The 25,179-nt window shown below is 45.6% G+C and overlaps 1 protein-coding gene across 3 annotated transcripts in view; it reads right to left on the bottom strand.

The window, feature by feature from the left end:
• gnao1a (guanine nucleotide binding protein (G protein), alpha activating activity polypeptide O, a) overlaps positions 1-23,145 on the bottom strand; it is a 97,161-nt gene extending 74,016 nt beyond the window's left edge. For 2 of the 3 annotated variants that reach the window (XM_088938998.1, XM_088938997.1), the window contains exons 1-2: positions 22,642-23,144; positions 22,416-22,458 (exon numbers count right to left, since the gene is read on the bottom strand). In XM_088938998.1, coding sequence (XP_088795124.1) covers positions 22,416-22,458; positions 22,642-22,759 — 161 coding nt within the window. In that variant the 5' untranslated portion in view covers positions 22,760-23,144. Of the gene's footprint in view, positions 1-22,415; positions 22,459-22,641 lie in introns of all 3 variants that reach the window. The other variant, XM_088938996.1, reaches the window with a different exon arrangement.
• Between the last annotated feature and the right edge of the window lie 2,034 nt (positions 23,146-25,179).

The raw sequence follows: 25,179 nt of genomic DNA, 5'->3' as shown, positions 1-25,179 counted from the left end.
AATCCTGATTGGGCACAAGAGGTCATGTTGACATGTTGACAATGTATGATGTCTTCATCAGGAGAAGGTCAGAGACCAGGAATCTAAAAATAAAAAGCACAGAATAGTAGCTATTTCTATTTAATCACCATAAACCTTCTCAATTTGGGATCCCTATTTGTTTAAAGTGTTGGCCCTCCAGTAGTCACCCCATTACCCACTTGGGAGAGAATGAGACATGGACATAAGACGTGAACATGCTCCTCTGAAGCACCTATCTACAGAGTGGGTGTCCCCCACGCCACAAGCTCACAGCCGCATGACAGGGGAGTCCACTCTGACTGGAGGGCACTGCAGGCCTGCTTCTCCCCAGAGGTCACAACGGTCAGTTCTGCTGGGGAACCAATAGAGTCCCGGTCCACTGATCCCACCTCAAACTGGTAGCAGCTGTCTGTGCACTGCAACCGGAACCCCAGACACAGGCAGCTAGACCCAGGCGTGACCCAGGTTCGAGCTGGAAACATCTACAGACCTACAGTCTCACTCTTTCTCATCCTATGATAAAAATGAGCTGTGGTCTCAAGACTATTCAGGTGTAAAGGATTTGAACTTGAACTTTATTGCCATATGTAACCGGTACGTGTACTGGTACAATGGAATTCTTACTGACAGAAAGTCTCTCGATTGTAAAACAAGTGTAAAAACACAAAGCGCAAACAGTGCATCAAGACAATATACAAACAAACAGTAGACAATGTACAAGTAAACATGTAGACAGTTTGAATGTAAACAATACAGACGTGTAAACAATGACTGGAGATGTGCAATAGATAAGAAATCATAATGAGGTAGATGGTGATGGTGTAGGTGTGGTCCGAGGGGGATGGCTAAATGTGTTCGTCAGTCTCACTGCTTGTGGATAGAAGCTATTTAAGAATCTAGTGGTAAGTGTCCGTATGCTCTTGTATCTCTTGCCTGAGGGCAGTGGGTGAAGAGCTCATGCCCGGGGTGGTGACTGTCCTCTGTGATGGCCAGAATTCTACCACAGCAGCGGTCCTCATAGAGCTGTTTAATCTCGGTGAGAGCACAGCCTATGATCTTCTGGGCCATATTGACCATTCTCTGTAGTGCCTTTCTCTCTCGAGAAGAGGTGCTGCCGTACCACACGATGATCCCGTTGGTGAGGATGCTCTCGATGGTGCAGCGATAGAAGTTCACCAACACAGGTACTGGCATCCCCCATCACTTGAGGCATCTCAGGAAATAAAGGCGCTGCTGAGCCTTCTTCATGATAGAGTCAGTGTTCACAGTCCAGGTTAGATTTGTTAATTTACTGACTCTTGGGCTGAAACAGTAGGAAAATTATCAAGTGAAGTAACTGGAACTCCTTTGGAAAACGTCTTCATGAGTATTTAGTGTGATCACTTTTGTAAAGCAACTGAATTTGTAAAGCGAAACTGAATACCACCCATGATGGTGGAAAAGGAAGGAGACATTTCACAAACTGAGCTAACAAATACCAAGTCAAATATCAAACATGGAGAAAAAGATGTTTAGAAACATTTCTAAACATTTAGAAGAAACATCTCTAGAAACAGCTTCATCCCAAATTGAAAATCTGCTGCAAGCGGACCCACACACCATGCACTGAAGAAAAGATCATTCCGAGTCGATGCATTAGATAAAGCACCTCTAATAATTCGGGAAATTATGGTATCATGTTCCCATCTCAAGTGGTTCTCTGATTTTGAGTCACTACTCACACTACGCCCCCCCACGCCAAACACTCCAGCTCTTCCATTCCTTTCAGTGATCAATATCCACTCCAGCTTTCTCCAGACATTCTCGGCATATTTATCAATTTACTCCCGGGCTCTGGGCAACACACAGGAAAATGGCTTTCAAAGATGTCAGATCAAATTGCCAGTTACTGGCAAGGACCTGCCTTTGTCTCAGCTGGCAGCTTCTAGAGCACACCGACTGGCCAGTGTTACCAAGATCCATGGAGTCCCCTTCTGCCAGCAATATTCAGAGGACCCTCCCACCTCCGCCAAACAGCATCGCACCCAGAGCTTCTCGAGACTCAAAGCAACACTTCTGGCCTGCTGCACGACACAAATGCATTCTCCCTTAGTCTTCCCTTTAGGTGCTGCTTGAGTGCAAGGGTGTTGCACACATAGTTAACAGTCTAGTTAAGGGAAAAGGAACATATTTAATACCTAAGGTATTTTTTTAAAGTGCAAGTGGTTACTCTTTCTGCAGGCCTGCAGGGACCTCTCGTTTGTCATCCACCCAAGCTACTCGTTAACTTCTAATCAGAAACAGTTCCCTTAATTACTCGTACAACCTTTTCAGATTGCTGAAGACCTCTATCGTACTTTCTTCCAACATGCCCTTCCCTTCAATCTGCTTCTGAAAGCTGAAGTCTATATTTGGATCATAGCTCCTTACTCTGAGGTCTGTAGGTGGCATTCTTAAAAACTGGTACCCAGGTTTCTTGTATACTACTCATTGTGGACCCTGTGCTCTTTTCTATACCTGAAGCAGTTTACCCGGAGAGGTAACCTGACAACAGGAGAAGTCCATCTCATGAGTGCTGCTTAACAGAAGAACACAAGGCTTGTGGGAGTTTGTAACAGCCCAGCCATGTTGTCAAAGCTTATACCCTGATTTCCTTCAAGAAACTGCTGGAATTAACTATTGGACGACTCTAAGCTCAACTAGCTACAAACTACCAGATGGGCTGAGTGACCCCTCTCACCTGAAGCTGTGCTTATATAAGACATACAGAAGGTGAAGGCGAAGACATCACTTGGACAAACAGCAAACTCCTCACAAGGCTTCACGCTTCTTTTTCACAACAAGAATGTCACTAGTCTGATTTTAAGAGATCAGCGCATCACAAAAGCTTACCAACAGGTTTTGGCATTAACAAACACACTAAAACACACTTCCCTTCTGAGCCACTACTGCTATCCACCATGATAGAAGCCCAAAAGCCCCACAGTGACTGTGGATTTCCTAATGCTCTACAGCTTCATCACAGGAGGATCACACACATGGTCAAGGTTGGGACACTTCTGATCTTTGTCAGACCACTAGTCTGAATTCCTCTTCTGGGAAAACATTTTCCTACATTTGCCAAATCTGTACTTTAAAGACACTCGCATGAACCTCCATTGGACAGACTGAATTCAGGCCCAACGGGTCACAGCCAAGAGAGCAGCACAGCTTTAACCCAGCAAGAACAACAGCAGCACTCCAGATCACTGATCCCTGCAGTCTCTGACAGTATTACACTGCTCACCTTGATACTGTAGATGACATTTAGGCAATATTATAACTGTATTATAACAATATTAAAAGTGTATTTTTTTATGTAGTGCTCTGTATGCATTCACAAACAAATACAAAATGTTCATACTCACATACAAGGGAGGAGTCTTACACCTAAATGCAACAGGCATTCAGTTTTGAGACACAGCTGCCCCTGGTAAGGCTGGACAGCAATGTGAAATCTGTCACATCATCCGTGCCAAGTTCACTTCTGGTGAAGGTTCGTTACTCGGTGACTGCTTTCAAGCAGACAGGAGGCTCCCACTGTCGGACCTTGGACCTTTATAAAGAAGCTCATTTGTCTCAGAGCACAGACGGGATCAGACAGTTTGAAAAACTGCAAAGACAGACAGCTGGTATATGAAACACACACAATTTTTCTGCCCCCCCACATGAAACTGAAAGCCTTTGTCCTCCAGAACATACGACAAGCTGGGTACCAGGAGGGTATGGGATCCCCCAAGGCCTCAGAGATGTCCTGAAAGTGACTGTGGAGGTACATCTGCCTGTACCTGAATCTGAGCACGTTATCACACCTGCCATCGAGGCCTGTATGACACACTCCTGATGGCCCCTGCTCTCTCCAGCATGTCGGGAGGGTAAATGTCCATAAAGATGTGTCAGAATGGAAAAAGGGAAAGACAAAGAGAGAGCCCCAGTTCTGACTTTATGCTCTCCGTGTGGACTAGAGGGTTCCAGCACTGCAGCTGTGCAGCTACAGGTCCTTCTGATTTTCACTGAAACTCAGCTCACACTGAATTAACTAAACCAATTGTTGACTCGATTACTGCAGATTAACGGGTTACGGAACCATCCTGTTTTTACACAGCTGCTCACTGATTGAGACTATCAGACGTGTTCCAGGCTGTTCGCACTAAAATGTTTTGCCTGCAGCTTTGGCCATAGGATTTGCATCATCCCAGCAGCAGCTACAATGCAAACCCTCTGGTCATTTGTAGCTCTAGACAGTGTGAAGCATAGGTAGTGGGCAGAGTTCTGTTACAGGACCTGCTAAAATACAGTCACTTATCTAGATTATTTCTCACTTATTTCTGCTGTTAGCACCTCACTCCACACCCCCCATCAGTATCCTTGGAGGGCAGTTCTCTGTATCCACCAAGAGTCCCTGCCCCCTCCAATCAGATGTGCCTGTTGTTAAACTGGGGTTCCAAGTACCTCAGACTCTATTAGTGGAAATCAAGGCTGTGTACATAATAGGTTAATTCATTCCCTGATGAATACACTGTTCCAGCCTTGTTCAATAAAGACATTCTTACATTTAAAAAAGACAAAATTCACTTCACATTATCTGTAGCGGTGTGATTGCTTCATCCAAACCATGTGCCTTCTCTCCAGAAACGCAGATCTGTTTTTCAGGGAACTGCAAGTAACAATTAATTATGGCAAAAGCCCTGAGCATTAATTTACGGTGAATACCCCCAGGAGGTAAACTCCGCTGAGAAACCAGAGACAAGGAGACCAATTTACTAAGCTACCAGGTGAAGATTACTTGTAGCACAGTATAAACAGTCACAACTTCCAGTAATTAACAAGCTTCTCAAGATGTTATTTTCTGTTTCAGAGTTAATAGGACAGCATCCAGTCTGGCTTTAAGCTCAAACAGCTTTGATGTCAAATCTTGTTTTCATCTTGCCTATATACTGTGTAAATATACTGTTATATATATATATGTAAGAAATGATTTTACAGAGACAATGTCTCTATATAACGGCTCACTAACAAAGCTGGATCTCTTGTGTGGTCTACACTATGAAAGGAGATGTTAAAAAACCTTCAATAAGGTTTCAAACCTATTCACGAACTCTAAAAACTAAATATCAAAAGAGCTGAACCTTGACAAGCATTGCCTGCTTGCATATTTGAAGTTTGTGCTGGCACTGTGAAGTATCCCCCGAGATTTTCCCACATGAGAGCACACATATTAGCTGGGAAGTTACTGAGGCTTTGCTGGGTTCTTGCTGGGAGAGAGTTATTAGACTGAACCCTTCCAGCGCTGTGTACAGTCTCAGGACTAGCCCTTCCCCCACAACACAGGAGTGATGAATCATTTTTGCATTTTCTCAAATAACATTTGATTAACTGGGAGATTTTCCAAGCACTAAATTATCTAATTTAAATTTAAACTCTGGTAATAACATCAGTTCTATATAAAGTCACCCTCGTGGTTTACTAGATTAAGTGTAAAACAGACACCCAGATTGAATCTGATGATACCTGTGGCAGAGATACTGTACCAAACACTGCGCACAAAATAAGGATTTAGAACATGCATGTGCCTTGTCTGATAATCCCTATACAACCAGAAATAAATGCTTCAAACATAGTTTACCTAATAAATTAAAGGCTGCCTTGTAAAATCCTGTTTGTTCTGATTGGCAGAGGTACTGTTGCATTAGTATCTTATACTTACTAAGTAAAAAATATCCAGGCAGCATTGTGCTGCCTCTCCACATGTCAGTGGGGATGGCGGTCAGTGTCTCAGTGAGCTGTCAACAAGCCTTTCCCTTGTGCACATTAAGAGCTTCGGAAGAATGGACAGACCCTGCAGATCACCAGCATGCACAGGAAAAACGTGTCTGACAGAACACACACCACGAGCTGAGAAAACACGCTGACGGACGTTGGAGGCTCAGTTTCAAGTCTGTTGTAATCTTGTGTTAACCTGCTCTAATTAAAGGTTGTACCTGGAGGAGAAAAAGATCTTCCTCTATTGGTGAGTTTTGCTACAGGGTTGCCTACATCAGTGAGGCAGAGACTGAACAGGACCCCAAAGTCAGTATGAGTGAGGGGGGGACCTACTGCAGCACCATGGTGGAAGTGGAGTATTACTAAAGCAGTTTACTACAGTTTCAACCCTGCCTTCCCTGTGCATTACAACGCCAGATCTCGAGAATGCCATGACATGCCGTGACAATGTGTTTACTGCAGTACTTTATGATGCTTCCATGGCCTGATGTAGCAGGACACACTACTGTGAGTGAGGACAATGTTGATGTCATAGGAATGTACCACAATCAGATGGTGCAACCACAAATCACCTATTGCAGAGCTTTGTGAGGGGTAGTAGCCTAGTAACGATGCGCGGGTTGGCTTTTTTTTTACCTGCACCCGCCTATGGTCGTGAGAAACGAACCTGCACCTGCCCAACCCGATCTAAAATCTTTTTTTTTAACCCGAGCCCACCCGACCCGCGGGTAAACCCGCACCCGCCCACGGGTGTGAGACAACCCACGTATCACTATAGCCTAGTTTGTCAGGAATGGCTTGTACACTTTAACAATATACAACACAATCATCTTCGGAACACCTACTCAGCATTTTCCAAGCAGATACTTCCACCAGAGGCCCCCAGAAGCACCACCTGTGTTGCCGTTCAGTGCATCCGCTTCTCTGTCTGCTGCAGCACACAGAGGGAAACATCCTCGCATCCAGAAAAAATAGAACAAAAGATCTGCCTGAGTGCTCTGTGATCACAGAGTCAAGCCCGGGTCATGTCATTAGCTGACCGTGATCAGGATTCCCCAAAAGGCAGTGCTCAGGTATGTTATGCTAGAGAGAAGGTGGGAATAGTCAGACAGGGCTCTCTCAGAGCTCATCAGCACAGCTCCCCCTGTCACCTCCCAGGCAGTTGCAGACTTGTGGTGCTGTTGGGTGATGACCGTGCCTCTCCTCCAATCAAAGCTGAGCCTCCAGTAAGGGGTGGTGCTGTCTGTGATGTGTCAACAGATGATTGATCAGAGGAGTCTGACTGCACTTCCTCATCCTTCCCCGTGTGCGCTGACAGGGTTCAGAGCCATGAGCCACGACGTGCAAAAAACACAACTGTCTGTTCCAGTTAACAGATATAATGGGATGATTCTAAAATTGAAAAAAATATATTACAGCAAAACTCTGTAACAAGCTGCTTTTATTCGCCTCCAGCCTTGATCCTGTTGCTATAAGAGGGCCTGCCAGCCTCCATACAGCTCTGGAGTCTGGCCAAAGTGTGCCACTCCTGCAGGAATGGAGAGCTGGGTCATGAACTAGAAACACACCAAATCACAGAGTCAGCAGGTTCATACTGCTCGCCCTGCCAAAGTCCTTCTACCTGCACTCCAAGGAATGCTAAATACAAAACCTGCAGAGCAGAACATATGCAGATACAGTATGTTTGGAAGGTTTTCCACAAAATAATCCAGACCATCTCGCCATTCCATTGTCAGGTTATATTCCAGATACACTGACATCAGAAAAGAGTTGTACACTGCAAAAACAAATCACTACACATCTGTAGCCTGAGAAATATTCAAGTCCCGCATGGCTTTCTGTGTTCATTGCTCTTTTCACACCCGATATCTAATCATACTGACTCATCAGCAAAAAACTGAAATAACTGAATTCATAATTTTGCATTTGTCTTAAAATAACCTTCTTAAAAATGCCAGCTATTTGAAAGGTCACAGTGTATCTTAAATTTGAACAAAGGTGAGATCTGATGAAAAAATGAAAAAAGAGTTCAGCACAAGCTTCTAAAACATACATGTCACTGCTGTTATTTTAAGATCAAATATTTATCTTTATTACAGGTGAATGTAGCTTTGAATTCCACACAAATTACAGCTGCTTTCCATGTTGAAAACTCAGTTGGGAGCCTCTCTCTGTACAATTTTCTGCATGAATTACCTACTGTCCTCTCTCACAAACTCACATGTGAAGGCAGATCTACACGAGACCCACATTTCCCAGTAATTAATACATTTAACAGTGGAATGCATACAGTATCTTTTTATCTTCACACAATCACTAGAAAATAAAAGGGAATTACATAAGAATGAAAGTTACAAAAACCTACTCTACACATTTAACAGCATGGTCTAAGCACTGGCTCCACAAGAAATGTGATAGGAAATACGACAGGAAATGCGAGAGGAAATGCTAGTTTTTGCTTATTTTTTCACCCATTTGCTCTTTCAACCTGGCAGGAACTGTTATTTGCCATCACTATATGCAACCTTTTTCTCATCAAAGCAAAGAAACAAATATTTTTTCTTCAGTTTGAACTCTGTCCATTGTGAGCCCAGCTCATTCTATCAGGCTTGTGCTGTTCTGCCAGAGCGATTCTGTGCAGAACAAGCCTGCCTTTGAATACACAAAGAGCTAACGACCCCTGTGCCAAGCAGCGACTGTCCTGCTGCTCCCAGCGATGCTGTCATTTTTCTGAATGATGTTTTATGGCAGATCAGGCTGGCAGTGCCAGTGGGCAGCAGGGCTTAGGAATGGGCTGGTGGGGCAGTTGTGTGGCAGAGACTCTATTCCACACAGACAGGGATACTTCTGGATCTCTTGTCCTGTTCCCACCTACTGTCCTGCAAGACTACAGCGGACCACACCGAGCACTACAACCGGAAAGACATCCGGCCAGCTCCGATTAACAACCTGGAGCAAGACTGGAGAAGCCCACCCCCCCCTGAGCCGAGGGGCAGAGCTCACCGGACACAAGGCACAGTGACGGGGACTGGAATGTTCAAGTTACAGTAGGTCACACAGAGGTCAGTGAGGCAAAATGATGAAATGACAAACATAAAATTACAAGTGGAAAAACAAAACCTGGAGATACACGGAGGTTAGGGAGCGGTCGGATCTTTTACATTCTCTCTTTGCTGTTTGTCTTTCAGGCAGGCCTTTTCCACAGCCCTCCTGTCGGGCACGGCGGAGAGGGCCGGAGACCTCGGTGTCCGAGGACTGCCCAGGGAGCCCCAGGAACACACAGCATCTGGGATAAGGAGGGTCCAGGAGCACCTGTTCTGAGCCAACCTGAGCCTCCGCCCCCACATGGTTAGCGAAGCCCTGCCTGTGCATTGTCAGTGCTCCTGCACGCCCAGACCCTGCTCACAAGACCCTTCCCCCAGATCAGCAAACTGCGTGCTTCACATTCTGTTCTGCTCTGCTCCACAGAGCCTGGCAGTGGCTGCGCTTGCGAGCTGGAACAGCCTTTAGAAGTTTTTCCTTTTCTTTCTCAGCATCCGCTGATTTTGCAGATAAGCAACAACTTATTTTTCTTTCCTTAAATAGCTCTGGGGAAACCCATTCAACTGCATAAATAACTGTCCAGCCCGATACCGAGCTCAGATAACACACTGTTGCCCTGTATCTCAGCCTCACATGAAAAAATACAGACAGCCTGGCAGATTTAACGAGTCTGAGCGGGGCTGCACAAAGCACACAGACCCAGCCAATACGTGCAGAAAAGAGTATCTTTGATTGTAATCATGTTTTGCAGCCTCTCAACCTGCAACCAGAGCATCAGTCTCTTCATGGCCTAATCCAACTCTGTGCAGTGGAAGATGAAGTCACCATTTTCAAAAGGAAAGAAAACCCGTTTACCTTTTGTGGCCTTTTATCCTTTTCCTAAAACATCACGGCAATTCATTGCTGCAAAACTCTCATGATGCAGAGCCAGCACTGTAGATAAAGAGCAACAGATGAAAAAGTCTTCAGAGGCCTGCTTATCTTTCACATACCAGCAGGCTTTCCATGAATGAGCTCCTATGATATTGTGAGGCACTGTATCTGGCCTTCCTAGGGCTCGGCATAGCCGAGCTCAGCTCCAGCACTTTGGCTTCATGTGTAGCTTCTCTGACCAATGCTGCCTGGGAGGAAAAGCTGGAGTCAAGGGAGTTCAAGGTCCTAACCAGGGTCAGGCTGTTTCCAATCCAATGAAAAGATGAGGAGAAGGAAAATCATGGCCACTGACCTTGCTTGGCAATCACCCAGCTCCATAAGCCCATCTTTCCCATTCATTTCACCAGCCCCTGCCAGCTGAGAGCAGATTGCAGCGATTACACCCTGCCTAATATCCTACCTCCTTAATTAAGAGCAGTCTGGAGGGATACAGCCCAGAATCTAGTGAGCTGACACTGTGAGACTATACCTGACTGCCTTGCAGAGCCACAGTCAGCGAAAAACTGTGCTGGAGTCTAGCAGTTCCTCATGGCTGTTCCACGTACTGATGCTACTCCATCTGTGTGACACTTACAGAGCTATAATGGTCTATGGTTCACCGGGCTGTTGCCAATGTACACTGGTGAACAAACACAATGTCACTAATTGTACTCATTCACTGCAAACATGGAGAACACAAAAGCAGGGTGTTGATGTCACTGCTCTGTATCCATTTATATAGGATTATTCATATATTATACATGGATATAGAATATCACATAGTATAAACATAGTATAATAGTTAATTATTCTTATTGTGCTTGAACAATTGTTTCTTGTACGGTACTTACACTCGGTGCAACGTTTGCACATACGGTAAGTAAGGATGTCTGCTGAGCACAATAATAAAAAATGAATAATGAAAGCAAAGGGCTTGTCAGTCTCCCACAGCCCACAGTCCCCATTTCTCACACCGGCTCTCCCCATTCAGGCCAGCCCCTAATAATCAGGCATTGCATTCTGGCCACCCACAAGGCCAGCTCCTCTGTATGGACAGCAAATGGTCTATTGCATTCTTCTGAAACAATGGGCCACAAAGGATGAATCAGTTAATGTAATAACTGACACTAAACTTTTTTTTTTAAATCCTCTTTAAAGAATAGGAAAATTCAGTCACTTGAATGAGACACTAGCGGTTCTGGAAAAGTTTAACCACTTCTTTTTCTATTTATAATTTTGTAGTGGACAGCAGATGAAGGGGGGCATACAGAGGTGGTCAGTGCTCCTGACTCACACTTGTGGGTCTTTTCAAACTTTGTGTGTGCGTGTGCACCCAGAGATGGACTGACATCTGTCTGAGGTTGTCGTCCTGCTCTGTGCCCAGTGCTGATGGGACGGGCCTTGGTTTGCCACCCCAGACCCTCACCAAGTCCGAGATGCTTTCAGATATTGGATGGTTGCTCTAGGCAGCCTGCACCATGATCAGGACACCTTAAACACTGAAGCACAGGGCAGACAATAAACACTGCTGACAGCACAGCTTCCAAGCTCCCAAGCACAAGAGACACAAGCACTGACATTAAAAATAACATGAAGTTTCACAGTAATCAACTGGCAGAGCAAATCACAGGGGATACAGGAACGCCGTGGAAATTACAGTAATGGGCTGGGAACAAAGCAGCTGGGATTAGCTGACTTCTGTTTGTTCTTGATCCGAGTAGTCACTTCCTATAGCATCATCCAGAGTGGTCCGAGTAACCCTTTAATGTGATTAGCGGCGCAGTAGTGATTTTTTTAAAAAGACAAGCTCTCCCAGCTCCTCTGCACTCTGAAGCCAAGTGGCTGGAGAAGAACAGAGAGCAACGCTGTTCACGAAGACAACGGATCAGTAACACAATAACACAACAGGACTGTCACATTGCTCTGTAGTGCAGTATCATCGGACCCAGTGGAAATGCTATACTCTGCTATTGCTCAGCTCCACGTGTTTCGTTTTCTAAATCTATTGAGGGAGCAAACACCAGAACCACAGCCAGAGAAGCACCTCAAGCACCGCAGAGGTGTAGCTGAAAAAAATTCAAATGTCAAAGCGTGGTCTATTAATGTGGGAAAGTCATGCACTGACCTCTGCAAGCTAAAGAGAGATTCACACAGGCGCTGAGCTGCTTCTGGCCTGACGGCAAGAGATGCCCAGACTGTTGCCACAAACTCTTCCCACTGACGATTGGCAGCCCTGCAATCAAACCGCTACATCAGAAGGCTGGTGCAGGCTGCTCTGTGGTATGGGCACTGGAACGTAACCATGTCCGCCAGGGGCTCTTCTTCTAAATCATGTGTAGCCCCAACACATCCCCTAAAAGTCAGAGAAGCAACACTCCGGCCCTCCCTGATTTAGGGTCTCCTTGCTCAGTTTCAACTCTGGACGTCACATAATCCCCCAAGTGGCTGAACACAACTGCATGTTTAATACAAAGGGGTTACTGGTCTGCTTTTTACTCAAATTTGTAAAAAAGTGTTTTTAAGGAAAATAGTCAAATAGATACTTGCTTGACACATTCAAACGCTTGTTCTTCAACAGAAATAACGCCTAATTAAAAAAAAAGATTTTTAATGCAAATTCATCAAGCTTAGCTGAGTGCTTTTTGTGGTCTTAAATCAACCAGATTAGATACACAGGACTGATGCACACAATCAAATCCACCGAGACGATGATATAAATACTCAACAGTAGCCACCAAGGGCGTGGTACCGCACAGACACTCACATCAGCAAACTCTCTGGGGCTCCTGCCTCCCCAGGCTGTGGGAACGAGACCTTCCTTAGCTTCCGGGCTGAGCCTCAGGATTGGGAAGCAGTGTGGGACACTATTTCTGGAGGGCCCTGAGGATCCCAGCCATCAATTTATATATTTTCAAATATTTGACAGACCTTAACAGATACCTTGCAAGAGATGTGTCCCCTGTCATATCTGTGATCCATGCAATCTGAAAACCCCTGGTACCCCAATTCTTGACTGGACACCTCCCCAATCTTGCTGGTAGACATTTCCCTCTAGACCCAGCCCTCTTTAATCTGAATGTCTCCGGGAAGACGGCCCTTGACAGGGGACCGGGGGCTGGAATAGGACATTTGTTGTCCAACATTGGTCTCCCTTCTCCTGCAGCTCAACCAGCACATTGGGAAGATGACAGCCAGACTCAAGGACTTGCCGTTTCCCTAACTTTCACTGTAATGTTTTTGGGGAGAGTGGAGGGGGGAAGGGAGAGCACTGGGGCAGGACAGGCCTGAAGTAGGCTTGGGGAGTTTCCTTCTATTAGGGCTTATTTGTTCCCCTTTTATTTTATTTTTTTATTTTTTTATTTTAGAGAACAAAACAAAACCATTTTACATATAAACCACCATTGTTCAGCCTTACTTTTACAATACACTTTTGACTATACATCACAAGCAAAAATGGTCTATTCCTGTTTGTTCCCCTAGTATTTAACAATTATAAAACTTTTAAACAAAACTATATACACTCCAAGTGAGGAAGATGTATACATTCATGAATATGAAAAGGGAGGAGACTATATACAGTTAATGTACCTTATTAAGTTTCAGTTATTTTGTATCTCAACAAATTCTGACCTTAACGGTTTAATGTACTGAACCCATCTAGACCAATAATTGTCAATCTTCTACATTTGTAATTTTAGTGAAAATGTTATTTTTTCCATTATATATATTTCTTTTATTAACTCAATCCAATCATTCATTGTTGGTAAATCTGGGAGAAGCCACTTTCTTGTTATAGCTTTCTTCCCTGCTGATATAAAGATTCCAAACCAATATTCGTCAGTTCCCCTCCAATCAAAATCCAGTTTACCAAAATATAAAGCCTCAAATGTAAAGGGTACATTCCTTTCAAATATAGTTTCCAGGGCCTCATGTAATTCCTTCCAGAAAAGCCTTATTTTAGGGCAGTTCCAGAATATATGCCAATGATCACCTTGGTTTCCACACTGTCTCCAACATTGAGAGTTTTCCTCAGTATGGTGCGCCTTCTGACCCAGAGTAATGAAAAATCGAACAATGTATTCCCAGCAAAACTCTCTCCACAAATGCAGGTTAGTACATCTCCACTGAAATTCACAAATTTTAAGCCACTCTTCATTCAAAATTCTAACTTCACTTTCTTTCACCCATTTATCTTTTATAAACTCTGTAGAATATGATTTCTTTTCCATAAACCCTTTATATAATCTAGATATAACACCTTTACTTAATTCTGATTTGTAGGCTTCTGTAACTACTTGCACTACCCCATCATTAACAATATCTAAATCTCCCCTTGTAATCTCCTTATTAAAATAGTGTTTCTCCTTTAAATATTGAAAACTTTGTAACTGATTCTTATCCATTATATTACAAAATGCAGTTATTCCTTTTGTGATCCACATTTTAAATCTATTATCCACTTTATTTGGTTTAAACTCTGTATCATACGCACACCATCTGAGTATCTTTACTGCCTCACCTAAATGATACTCTTTTGTAATCATATTCCATGTCCTTAGTTGAAACTTTATCCATGGATCGAATATTTTTTCAGTAATTTTAATTCCTATTACCTAATAATGCCTGAACTGGGGGGCTATTTAAAAGGGATAATTCAAAATCTTTCCACCTAGCTTGATATTCTGGATTACAAGAATTAATTAGGTTTAAATTGAGGTTTATTATTCATAGTAATAATCTTTCAAGTTTGGTTAAGCCATACCCACTTTATCTTTTGAAAGTTGCAAAGTTTTGAATCTAATTCTAGGTTTTCTCCCCTGCCAAATAAACCTAGAAATCATCTTATCCCATTCTGAAAATTGTTTTGCAGAGACTTCTACGGGGAGAGCTTGAAATAGGAAGAGTAATCTCGGCAGTAGATTCAGTTTTACGGATTCAATTCTAGAGCTAAAACTCATAAATTTTAGGTTTAGGATTAGGTTCCATTTCAGTATATCTGCTTTAATTTTAGTTATAAGGGGTCCATATTTAATTGTTGCTAATGTAGAAATATCTTTTGGTAAATAGACTCCTAGATATCTCATTGAATTTTGGTCCCAGTTAAGGTGGTATTTGCTTTTTTAGAAATCGGGAGGGTTGTAATTAAAGGTTAGAATTTGTGTTTTTTTAACATTTAACTTATAGCCTGCTAGCAAGCCAAAGCTAAGAGATTCATTAGTTCTAGAAATGAACTAGTGGGATCCTCCAGATATAACACTGCATACAGTGCTATCTTGTGCTCATTCCCTTGTATAGAAATACCTTTTATTTTGCTATTTTGTTGTATCCACTTGGCTAGTGGCTCTACATATAGAGCAAAAAGCAATGGAGATAAAGGGCAGCCTTGTCTAGTCCCTCATTCTAAAGTTATTCTATCAGATAAATAACCATTTATTTTGATTCGTGCTGTTGGTCTATCATATTAGGTTTGAATACCTTTGATAATATTTTCACAAAAACCAAAACTACCTAAGACCTTATAGAGGTATTTCCAACTAACAGAGTCAAAAGCTTTTTCAGCATCTAGGCTCATCAAAGAAGCTTCTAAATTATGTTGTTGAATATGGTTCATGATATGCAATGTGTGTCGAATGTTATCATGGGTTTGTCTATCTTGAATAAACCCTGTTTGATCATCGTGTATCAAATGAGGGAGAATCTTTTCGATTCGTGTAGCTAGTATTGCTGTATATATTTTATAATCCACATTAAGGACTGAGATTGGTCTGAATGATCCACAATCTAATCTATCTTTCCCCTCTTTCGTTCCCCTTTTAATCGATATTGGACACTTCATAGAACTTCGTTCTCCCAATTTTCCCCCACTTTCCTGCAGAGGCTCAATCCAAGCTCATCTGCCCTCTCTGTCTGCCCGGAGGAACACAGAACCAAGCCCATCAGGATCGGACCCTCTGCCCTCTCTGTCTGCCCGGAGAAACACAGAACCAAGCCCATCAGGATCAGACCCTCTGCCCTCTCTGTCTGCCTGGAGGAACACAGAACCAAGCCCATCAGGATCGGACCCTCTGTCCTCTCTGTCTGCCCGGAGGAACACAGAACCAAGCCCATCAGGATCGGACCCTCTGCCCTCTCTGTCTGCCCAGAAGAACACAAAACCAAGCCCATCAGGATCGGACCCTCTGCCCACTCTGTCTACCCAGAGGAACACAGAACCAAGCCCTTCAGGATCGGACCCCCTGCCCTCTCTGTCTGCCCGGAGGGAACAGAACCCAGATACACAGAACCAAGACCATCAGGATCAGACCCTCTGCCCTCTCTGTCTACCCGTAGGAACACAGAACCAAGCCCATCAGGATCGGACCCTCTGCCCTCTCTGTCTGCCCGGAGGAACACAGAACCAAGCCCATCAGGATCGGACCCTCTGCCCACTCTGTCTACCCGGAGGAACACAGAACCAAGCCCTTCAGGATCGGACCCCCTTCCCTCTCTGTCTGCCCGGAGGGCACAGAACCCAGATACACAGAACCAAGACCATCAGGATCGGACCCTCTGCCCTCACTGTCTGCCCGGAGGAACACAAAACCAAGCCCATCATAATCAGACCATCTGCTCGCTCTGTCTACCCAGAGGAACACAGAACCAAGCCCATCAGGATCGGACCCTCTGCCCTCTCTGTCTGCCCGGATGAGCACAGAACCCAGACTCAGCTTCCACTGGACTCAGCCCCAGAGCCTGGATTGTCCATTTCCGAAGCTGTTTTTATTTTTCAAGGACTAGTATGACAGAGGCAGCTGTGCAGTGCAGCGCGCCCCAGTACAGCAGACGGTAGCTTCGGGGGAATGGTGCGCTTTGGGCTGAAGCTGTTAATATGATTATGAAAAAGGGCTCCTCCGTCTTCTTTCCACATGCTGTTCTTGTTACCCTGATAGCTGTCAGCAGGAAACGCCCACAGCGCTGACATTTTCACCGAGGGCTTAGAAAGAAACAATCTTCTTAAATGTGCAAACAAACGGTGAAGCCACACGGGGCCCAGAGCCTTCATCTGAAGCACTTTAAAAGAGCTGCGCCGCTGATTGATGCTGGTACCCAGCACTACGCCTGTCTGAAAAACCTCTCTCCCCACAGCACCCAGAGCACCGCCAGAAAGGCCTGCCAGGTCACCCTCTTTAGCTATACAATGGTTATTCAATATAATTATTGTTGTAAATATATACTGTGTACAGGCATGTCGGGATGAAGAAGATGGTTCCATTTCGCAGAAGAACACCTAACCAAGGCAGCATGAATAAGCAATTGTGGTGGGAAGAAAAAAAATAAAATGTAGTTTCTACAATTAATTTAATGAATGACCACCTATAGCCTTAAGCAGGAACATTCAGTAATTTAGTCATTCCCAAGGAAAAACAAAAATCCTGCCTGAACAAGAGACCCAGCGTTTATTGTGCAATTATGAACGACTATGACACAATCCAGAACGTCTGCTTCTGTGTTATTTTTTTAATTAATTTTTTTAAATCCTAAAGGGATTTGAGGGAATTCCTTGTTCTAATCACAGAAAAAAACTATTAATTGAACCAGAGCCTAAGGACACAGTCAATTTTAACCAAACTGATAAAATTGAGTTAGTGATGGACTGATGACAGATTCTATCAGCTTCCAATCAGCACGCGAAGCGTTGCTGCTGAGACCTCTCACTTGACGTTCGCTGCTCTTCTTACTCTTCTTCTAAAAGTTCAAGGATCTTTAGGAGCCAAGTGAAAAGACAGACTTGGAATTGAAGAGCATTGAGCTAAAGTGCCAGGGGTTCTGTAAAGACAGTAATCTACCAACCCCCTAACCCATGCAACTGACACGCCCACCCAACAGACACGCACATCATAGTGACACGCCCACCCAACTGGCACGTCCATACAGATCACACCACCCACCACATTGACACGCCCACCCCACTGACACGCCCGTACAGATGACACCGCCCACTGCATTGACACACCCAACCCACTACACCCATACAGCTGACACCCCTGACATGTCAGTTCTACTCAGAAACCTGAGAAATCTGGAAGTTTGCAGCACAACCATTTTCTCCTCAAAATACAACTGGTAACAGAGCACCTCAGCAGACATACAGAACAGATCATTGCACGTGATAAGAATTCACAGTGTGCGTCTGTGATCACTTCAAAACCACTCAGGTGCCATAATAGGGGATCTAGTGAGCTGCCTGTTGCAGTAACGAGTGACCCACAGCTCTCCAAGGAGCCCCTGCTATAGCAATTCTCCTGCCAGACACTCCCCAAGATGTCCAGAGTCACACCCCCCATGCCTGCGATATCACTCTCCACACCACGTCCCTACTCACACTGCCTGATCACACCACGTCCCTACTCACACTGCCAGATCACACCACGTCCCTACTCACACTGCCAGATCACACCACGTCCCTACACACACTGCCTGATCACACCCGTGACTCTCACACTGGCTGGACCTGCAGGCTGAAAGGGTGACGATGATGCGATCCCAATGGAAAGTTGCCCATGTTATTGGTATTATGCAACACGGAGGAGACACAGGCCCGGTGCAATCTGCATGTCACAAAGTTGAAAGAGATTTTCTTCTAAGTTTGGAAAAATCCATCTCTGAAAAAACATCTTTGGCTTCCTTATGGTTTTGTGCTACAGTGCAGGCAGCTGGACTCCGATGCCTCTCTGGCATTAGTCTCTGTTGAGAAGAGCAGCCCGGCGAGGGGGGTGGAGACAGACAGCCGCCTCCACACGCACACAGGGTCACATGGAGTGTCACCGGGCAGCCAGCAGGAGAGCCGCCTCAAACCTTCTAGCAGTGGACTGAGGTGAAGTGTAACAGCTGACAAGTGCACAGCCCGGCACCAAGGACCCGGGTCCGGTTCTGGCTCAGGCTGGCTGGCCCGGGGCCCAGAGGGGCTGCCCTGCCCTCCCTCAACAGCACCGCTGCCACTGACCGCGGGGAAGCTCTTATCATCGCTGCCACTGTCTGCAGCATCAGCTCATCTACCTGCACGCTAAATGGCTTTTGTGTTCATTACCTGGGCATAAGGGGCCCAACGCATCACCAAGGCAACGACACCATCTTCATTAGCCCTGCGCCTGGGGATCAATTTTTCACACTCGGCCTTCTCAGCTTTGAGTCTTTATTTAAATACCTGTGTGGCTGTTTCTTGCTCATTTTAATTCCATGGATGAAAACCCTGGAGGTGACAAAGTCTTGTTTTGGAGTTCTGTGATATAAATGGGCATAAATCTAATAGTACTTTATATTACAGTATGATATGCTATTATTAGCTTGTATTGACAGTTCTGTTCTGTAATGAATGTGCCCGATTCAAGACAGCCACAAGAGAGACAGCATTTGCGAGTCTTCCGACGGGGTGAATTCGCCTCACTGAGGAAACTCATCCCCCTGCTGAAAGAGACAGGATGGGACTATTATCAGCAAACTTTAAAAGCCATTAATTGTCGCTATGTCTTAGTCACAGGCCAGAAAAGCTTTGAGTAACTTAACCACATCACTTAAAAGCGAAAAAGAAAGCAGGCACGCAGGCAACGTGTGGGTATACAGACAGAAAGCAAATTCTGAACTATTTCAGCGATAAAATTGTGGCAGAATTACAGAAAGAAAACAGCGGTTCTGAAAGGCTGCAGAGGAGCTGCAGTGCTGTTCATGTCTGTGTAAAGGCAGGAGCTGTCCAAAGCAGAGCTGCAGCTCTGTGGGGCTCTGAGGTTTATTTTTGGGGGGAGCAGGTGTGGAAATGTTCCATTTTCACTGATCACAGAACAGGCCTTAGCCACAGGCTAACCAGGAAAACTCCGGCAGTGAGCTGAGCATTGTGCTGACCACTCCCCACACCTCAACTTTCCAAACCCTGAGGAACTCAGGCAGTGAGCTGAGCACCGTGCTGACCGCTCCCCACACCTCAACTTTCCAAACCCTGAGGAACTCAGGCACAGCCCCAGCATCAGACTAACATCACGGCTCTGGAATCAGGACCTTGCTGTCCCTCGGACACCCCTTTACTCAAGAGCCCCTTTTCCTGCTCACTGCAGAGAGAAGGCCTTGAGGTTGTGCTGTGAGGAGCTCATTAACAGCACATCAGTCTCATCCGAAATCCCTCAATCTCCTTCTGCACTACAGCATCTTCCAAGTAGGAGAGCAGAAGAATCCGGGCACTGAGAGCAGGTGTGCCCTCCAGTCGCCACCCAGCTGCTTCTGGACTGAGGAGCTCAAGGCCACGGGGTGACTGGACCCCAACCCCCAAGCAACCCCCTGCACTCCCTCAGGCCCAGCAGAGACTCGGGGCTAAAGCACAGTTTCCTGGCATCCTATGGCGTCCTGCCTTTCAACCAGGCGTGTGCAGTGAAAGACGTGAGAGAGTGCGGTCTCCTCAGGATCACACGACAGTGTTCACGTTACCCGCCCAGCCGGTTCTGGCCCGGTATCAGAAAAGCCCAAGATTCACCAGCACCTCCCCCTGCACTGGTCTGTCCAAAGGTGGGTGAACTACAGTTCCCCCTCAGTGGATGGGTCTGTAGCCCAACTGTCAGGACTCGCTCCGATCCTGACTCTGACCGGATTCTTTGATGTTAACACACCCTTATCCCCAGCAATACGGAAACTGCTTCAACACCCCTTATCCATTTCAGTTGTTTGTTTGTTTTTTGCTCCCACACAAAAACAATCACAATCCATTGATTTTAGCCAGATGTCGGGGGATATAAATTCTCTAGAATTTGGACAATGACGGTTTAATGCCGCTTTCTATGCAAATGTTGTCTTTAACTGTCGCTCCCATTCATCTACAAACACAAGGCAGGAGTTTTAAAAGCAGATCTGCGGAGGCTGGTCGTGAATTAAATTAAATTGTCAAAAGTTGTCATTTCATAAATGACGGGCGAACAGGTTTGTTTTTGTTCGCATACAGTTAACAGTGTTAGTACGTTATTGCACCGGTAATATTAAGAACTCGCCTGAAATCCTACCTTTCCCTGTCTTAATAAAGCCTTGAGACTGCTTGAGTACTTTCGCTAAAACCCAACACTGCCTGCTATGGGATCTTGTTTTTTATTTCGCTTTAACAATCCTGATCCAAACTCCACTGCCGTTCTCCGGCGACGCAGAGAATACTCTACGGACTTTTCCTCTTTCCCTCTCAACCTCGGGCTCTCTGAACACGCCCGAACGCCTCCGAATGCAGCAGAAATCCGCTCCGAATCCCCCCTCCTCTCCAAGCGCTCCTTCTCGGTAGGTGAACCCATACCCGACAGCACCCGAGTGTTTCCGAATTCCAACGATTGAGCGAACAGGCTCTGCTGGGCGCTGTCCACCACCTCAACCGCCTGAAATCCTCTGATCTTCCCCTCACAAACGCAGAAGGGGCCCCGCTGCCATTGCAATACGGGCTAATTTTTACACTTGGCTTTACTACCGACAGGTACACACCTGCAAACTGAGCCACCGATTTACAAGGAACAAATGTGAATGTCACAAAAGGGGAAGAGGGGAACTCAACCCGTCTCGGGCAAAGGCACTGGGGCGGTTTTCAGCCGAGTACCCGCAGGCTCAGTACACAGTACCGTTATTTCCAAAATCCCACTTTGTTTCTAATCAGGCGCCATACATACACGGTTCCCTTCAGACACAACAGATGTATGTGCTTTATTATACATCCACGTATTATTATTATTATAAAATAATAATAATAACCATAATAATAATAATAATAATATTAGCGCGAACTAAACCAAAAATTGGCTAATCTAGCCGAGCTGTCCTGCTGGTCGCAACATGAGACACGAAGAAGAGAAATGAGAAGGCAGGCAGGAGCACTCGGCTGTCTTGGGCTGGGTGAGATTAAAAAATGGCCGTATCCGAAGACAGGTTCGGGTGCTGTTCTTCCACACACGCGAGTTCACACTCTCGTCTGCGCGCATTATCCGTGTGCTTGTGTGCGATCCCCACACACAATACACTCCGATTTGCTTTTTACAATGGAAGCGCGGCCACCACCCCCGTGGCTGTTTTAATAGCTGGCATGGGGGGAAAATCCTGAAATCTCCACTAAACGGGGCTTTAAATGGCAGATCTCTGCCCCAGTTAAATCCTTATTACAGGCAGATTTTTTAAACGAATGTGAGGGAGCTATCTCTCCAAGCCCGTGTCAGGAGATCAGAAACTGGTGGGGGATGAGCGCTCAAACCGAGGCATTAAGCTTAAGAGAGAAGAGGTGCGCTCCTAATGGTTCTCCGGCGGGCTACAACCGCACGCCTCCCGCTCCACACGCACGGCGCTCAGTGGACAAGATCACACACGAAACCGAGGGTTTTCTCTGCTTTTTCAGCACCATTACCGTGAACAGCACACGCATTAGTTCACGGCCGAGCCTCACGCATTGCCAATTTGTCTCTGAAGCCTGCGTTGCTAGGTGCGCTCGATCGGTGCTAAAAAGATCATAATTCCTTGAAAAATATGGCGGACCTAAGTATTAGCCAACCGGACTAGGGTGAGAATGGACAGGGAGGGGAGGGGAGTCGGGGGGTGGGGGGCGATTGGTGGGGCGCAGAGAGAAAAAAAAATCACAGCCCGTGTTAAAGGCGAAAAGACATTAACACCAGCCCACTTACTTCATCTGCTTCACGATGGTGCTTTTGCCTGATTCCCCTGCCCCTGTTGGGATAAAAACACAGAATAAAAAAGGGCCGTCAGTGTTGTGTTGTAAGGAGATAAACGAGATTAGAGTCAGACGAGCAGCCGCGCTAACGCCGGGACTGCTCTCTCTCGCCTGCAGGGTCTGAATGGGCGACAGCCACAGTGGCCACAGCCGGGCTTGTCAGAGTAGCACAGCCTTACCTAGCAGGAGTAATTTCACATCTTTTGCGGCAGTGATTCCGTCTTCTTTCAGGTTTTTCTCGATGGCTTTGCTCCTCTCCAAAGCGGCTCTTTCCTCGGCGCTCAGAGTACATCCCATGGTTAGGAAATCTCGGCTCTCTTTTTCTTTCCAAAAAGACGCAAGGTATCAAAGCAAGCAATCCTCCTTTTTTCTGTTTCTTCCCTGTACCCTCTCTTTCTCGCTCGCTCACTCTCTCGCTCGCTCTCTCTCTCGCTCGCTCGCTCTCCCTCCGTCTCTCGGCGACTAACGCATTAAAAACCGGATCGACTACAGTTGGCACGGGTCTGAACAGGGCTGGGCTCTCTCTCTCTCTCGGGGGTCCGTCTGCTCGGTGCTCGGGCTGGGGGTCTCTAATGGGCGGCGGCGATGGCTGCGAGCGATCGCATCGTTCAGCTGTTCACAATGGAGAGGCAGGAGGGAGAGTGCGCCAGACTCAGTGCTCCCTGACAATTTCACTGACGTCAGAAACCGAGCGAGCATGCTCCGGCGAGCATCCTGATAGTACCGTTAACCGTCTCCATCCAGAGGGAAGGACCTCTCCCCTCCCCTCTGTCACTGCTTCTCCTGTTTAAGGACGAGCTTTTAGGAGCGGGATCGCCCCCGAGTGACCCGCCTGTGCGAGTAGCCGTTGTCACTGTCGTTCTCTGAAAACTTCCCGAGTGTGCGGGGTGCAGACTGGAGCCTTGTGCTCTATTGTGTCCGGGAAGGTGTCTGTGCAGGCCGGGCGTATTCGCACCGAGGTGTGGTCTAGCGAAGCTCTCTGGAGGACTTCGATTATTGACACGGGATATTTAAAAGAGAGCCCCCTCCTGTACAGCGTACCATGGCGAATATTAAACTCATTTCTTTATTTTGTTTTATTTCGTGTTGTTTAGTCATGGGAGAATCGCAAAACCGCTTTGAGGTTTAGAAGAATTGTCTGTTATAATTCCAGCTAATCTATTGCAGAGAGATTCCTTACTCTCAGCTGCGTTATTGTCGTGCTGTGCAGTCGTGCAAGGTGTAATGTGAAATTTACAAAAAAGTTGAGAAAGGGTGTAGCGCCCCCGAGTCCTGATCTACACGTAGGTCCATCGGTAATACCTTTCTAGAAACTCAGCCTTGTGGGAGTTTGTGCCCTCACTAAATCAAGTTTATTTTACAGAAATGGTCCGTAAAATTCTGCAGAACTAGTGAAATATAACTTGTTATCAAGGGATTCGCGCACCTTTCGTCCCCGAAATAAGAAAATGACCGTACTGTGTGGCATCACGTGAGTTTTGAAAGCTCAAAGCTCATCCGATTGCTCTGCTCGAGGACAGAAAGCGCACTTTGACCTCTCCTGGCTGCGACAACGAACACGCGCACTGGAGCTACAGGATTACTGCGGCTCCGGGATCAAGTGCTCGGCCTTAAATACAAAAGCGTTTGTTTCTGAGCACTTTTTCTTTGGCACTTTTTTAAGACAGTCAATAAAATGTGACTATTCGTGTTGTAGCTCTATGGTACGTGCAGCCTTGCCTACATACACGAACACAATGAACTGATGTAGAGCACCTTTGCATGCTGGTTAGAGCTCTGGACTCACTCCTTCTACAAGTGCTATATGGTTCAGCAGAAGCATTTTCCCAGAGAAAGTGATGGTTGTGCACGCGAAGGAAGTGGCGTTAGCTTCGCCATCTTACAGCCACCATTTACAGAAATGCAGGAAGATCTGCTTTGTTTTTTTCCGTTTCCAAAGCTCCCAAATCGAATCCCATTACATGGTCATGACACACGAGACTAGTCCCCAACCACAACAAATCCACAGACAAAAACTAATCAATATGTTTCTAAAACATGATCCGTCGTGTACCAGAAACCTGGTGCTCCTCTCCTCATGGCCTGAAGACGACAGATTGATTAACATAACACCTGTGGGAGAGTCTGCTATTGCTGACAGGACTTCTAGATACTATGCATGCTTACTGCTCTGCATCAGAAGCACTACCTACAATATGTAAGCCCAAAATGAACACAGCATGAGCTTAATTGAGTTTGATTTATTTTATAATTGCCTGTTAATGAAAACAGTCCCCACACAACTCTGAAAGCCATTATCTGTCTTGTCAAAGTTTGAAGTGAAACAAGAACTCTACTTCTGCTTCATAAAAGTGATATTGTAATAAACAGCACAATGAATTTTCCTTTTAACTGCTCAAAAATGTGCTGTTGGGAGATGTTTTGTGCTGCAGAATCTGCTCTGTAATACATGATCTTTCCTAAGCAGATTTGTTCAGTGTGCATTACCAGACATATCAAAATCCAGGGAGCCCTTGTCTGTCCAGGCTGTGGGGGAAAACTGTATCCATTTCTTCATTCATCTGGAGCAGTTTAATGACCTCCTATTGCTGGGAGTCTTTCTGTTTCAGGATGATACCAGATCGACACTGAAATGTTTTCTCCTTCATCCTGATTGCCTCCTGTGTGTCTGAGCTGCCGGATTTAAACAGAGAGAATTCTGTAGTCTATAGATCAGG

Source organism: Atractosteus spatula, chromosome 21 (assembly GCF_055471065.1).
Source record: "Atractosteus spatula isolate fAtrSpa1 chromosome 21, fAtrSpa1.hap1, whole genome shotgun sequence".
Classification (NCBI taxonomy): Eukaryota; Metazoa; Chordata; class Actinopteri; order Semionotiformes; family Lepisosteidae; genus Atractosteus; species Atractosteus spatula.
Note: the sequence above shows the minus strand (reverse complement) of the source record. Positions and strands in the feature narration are given on the sequence as shown.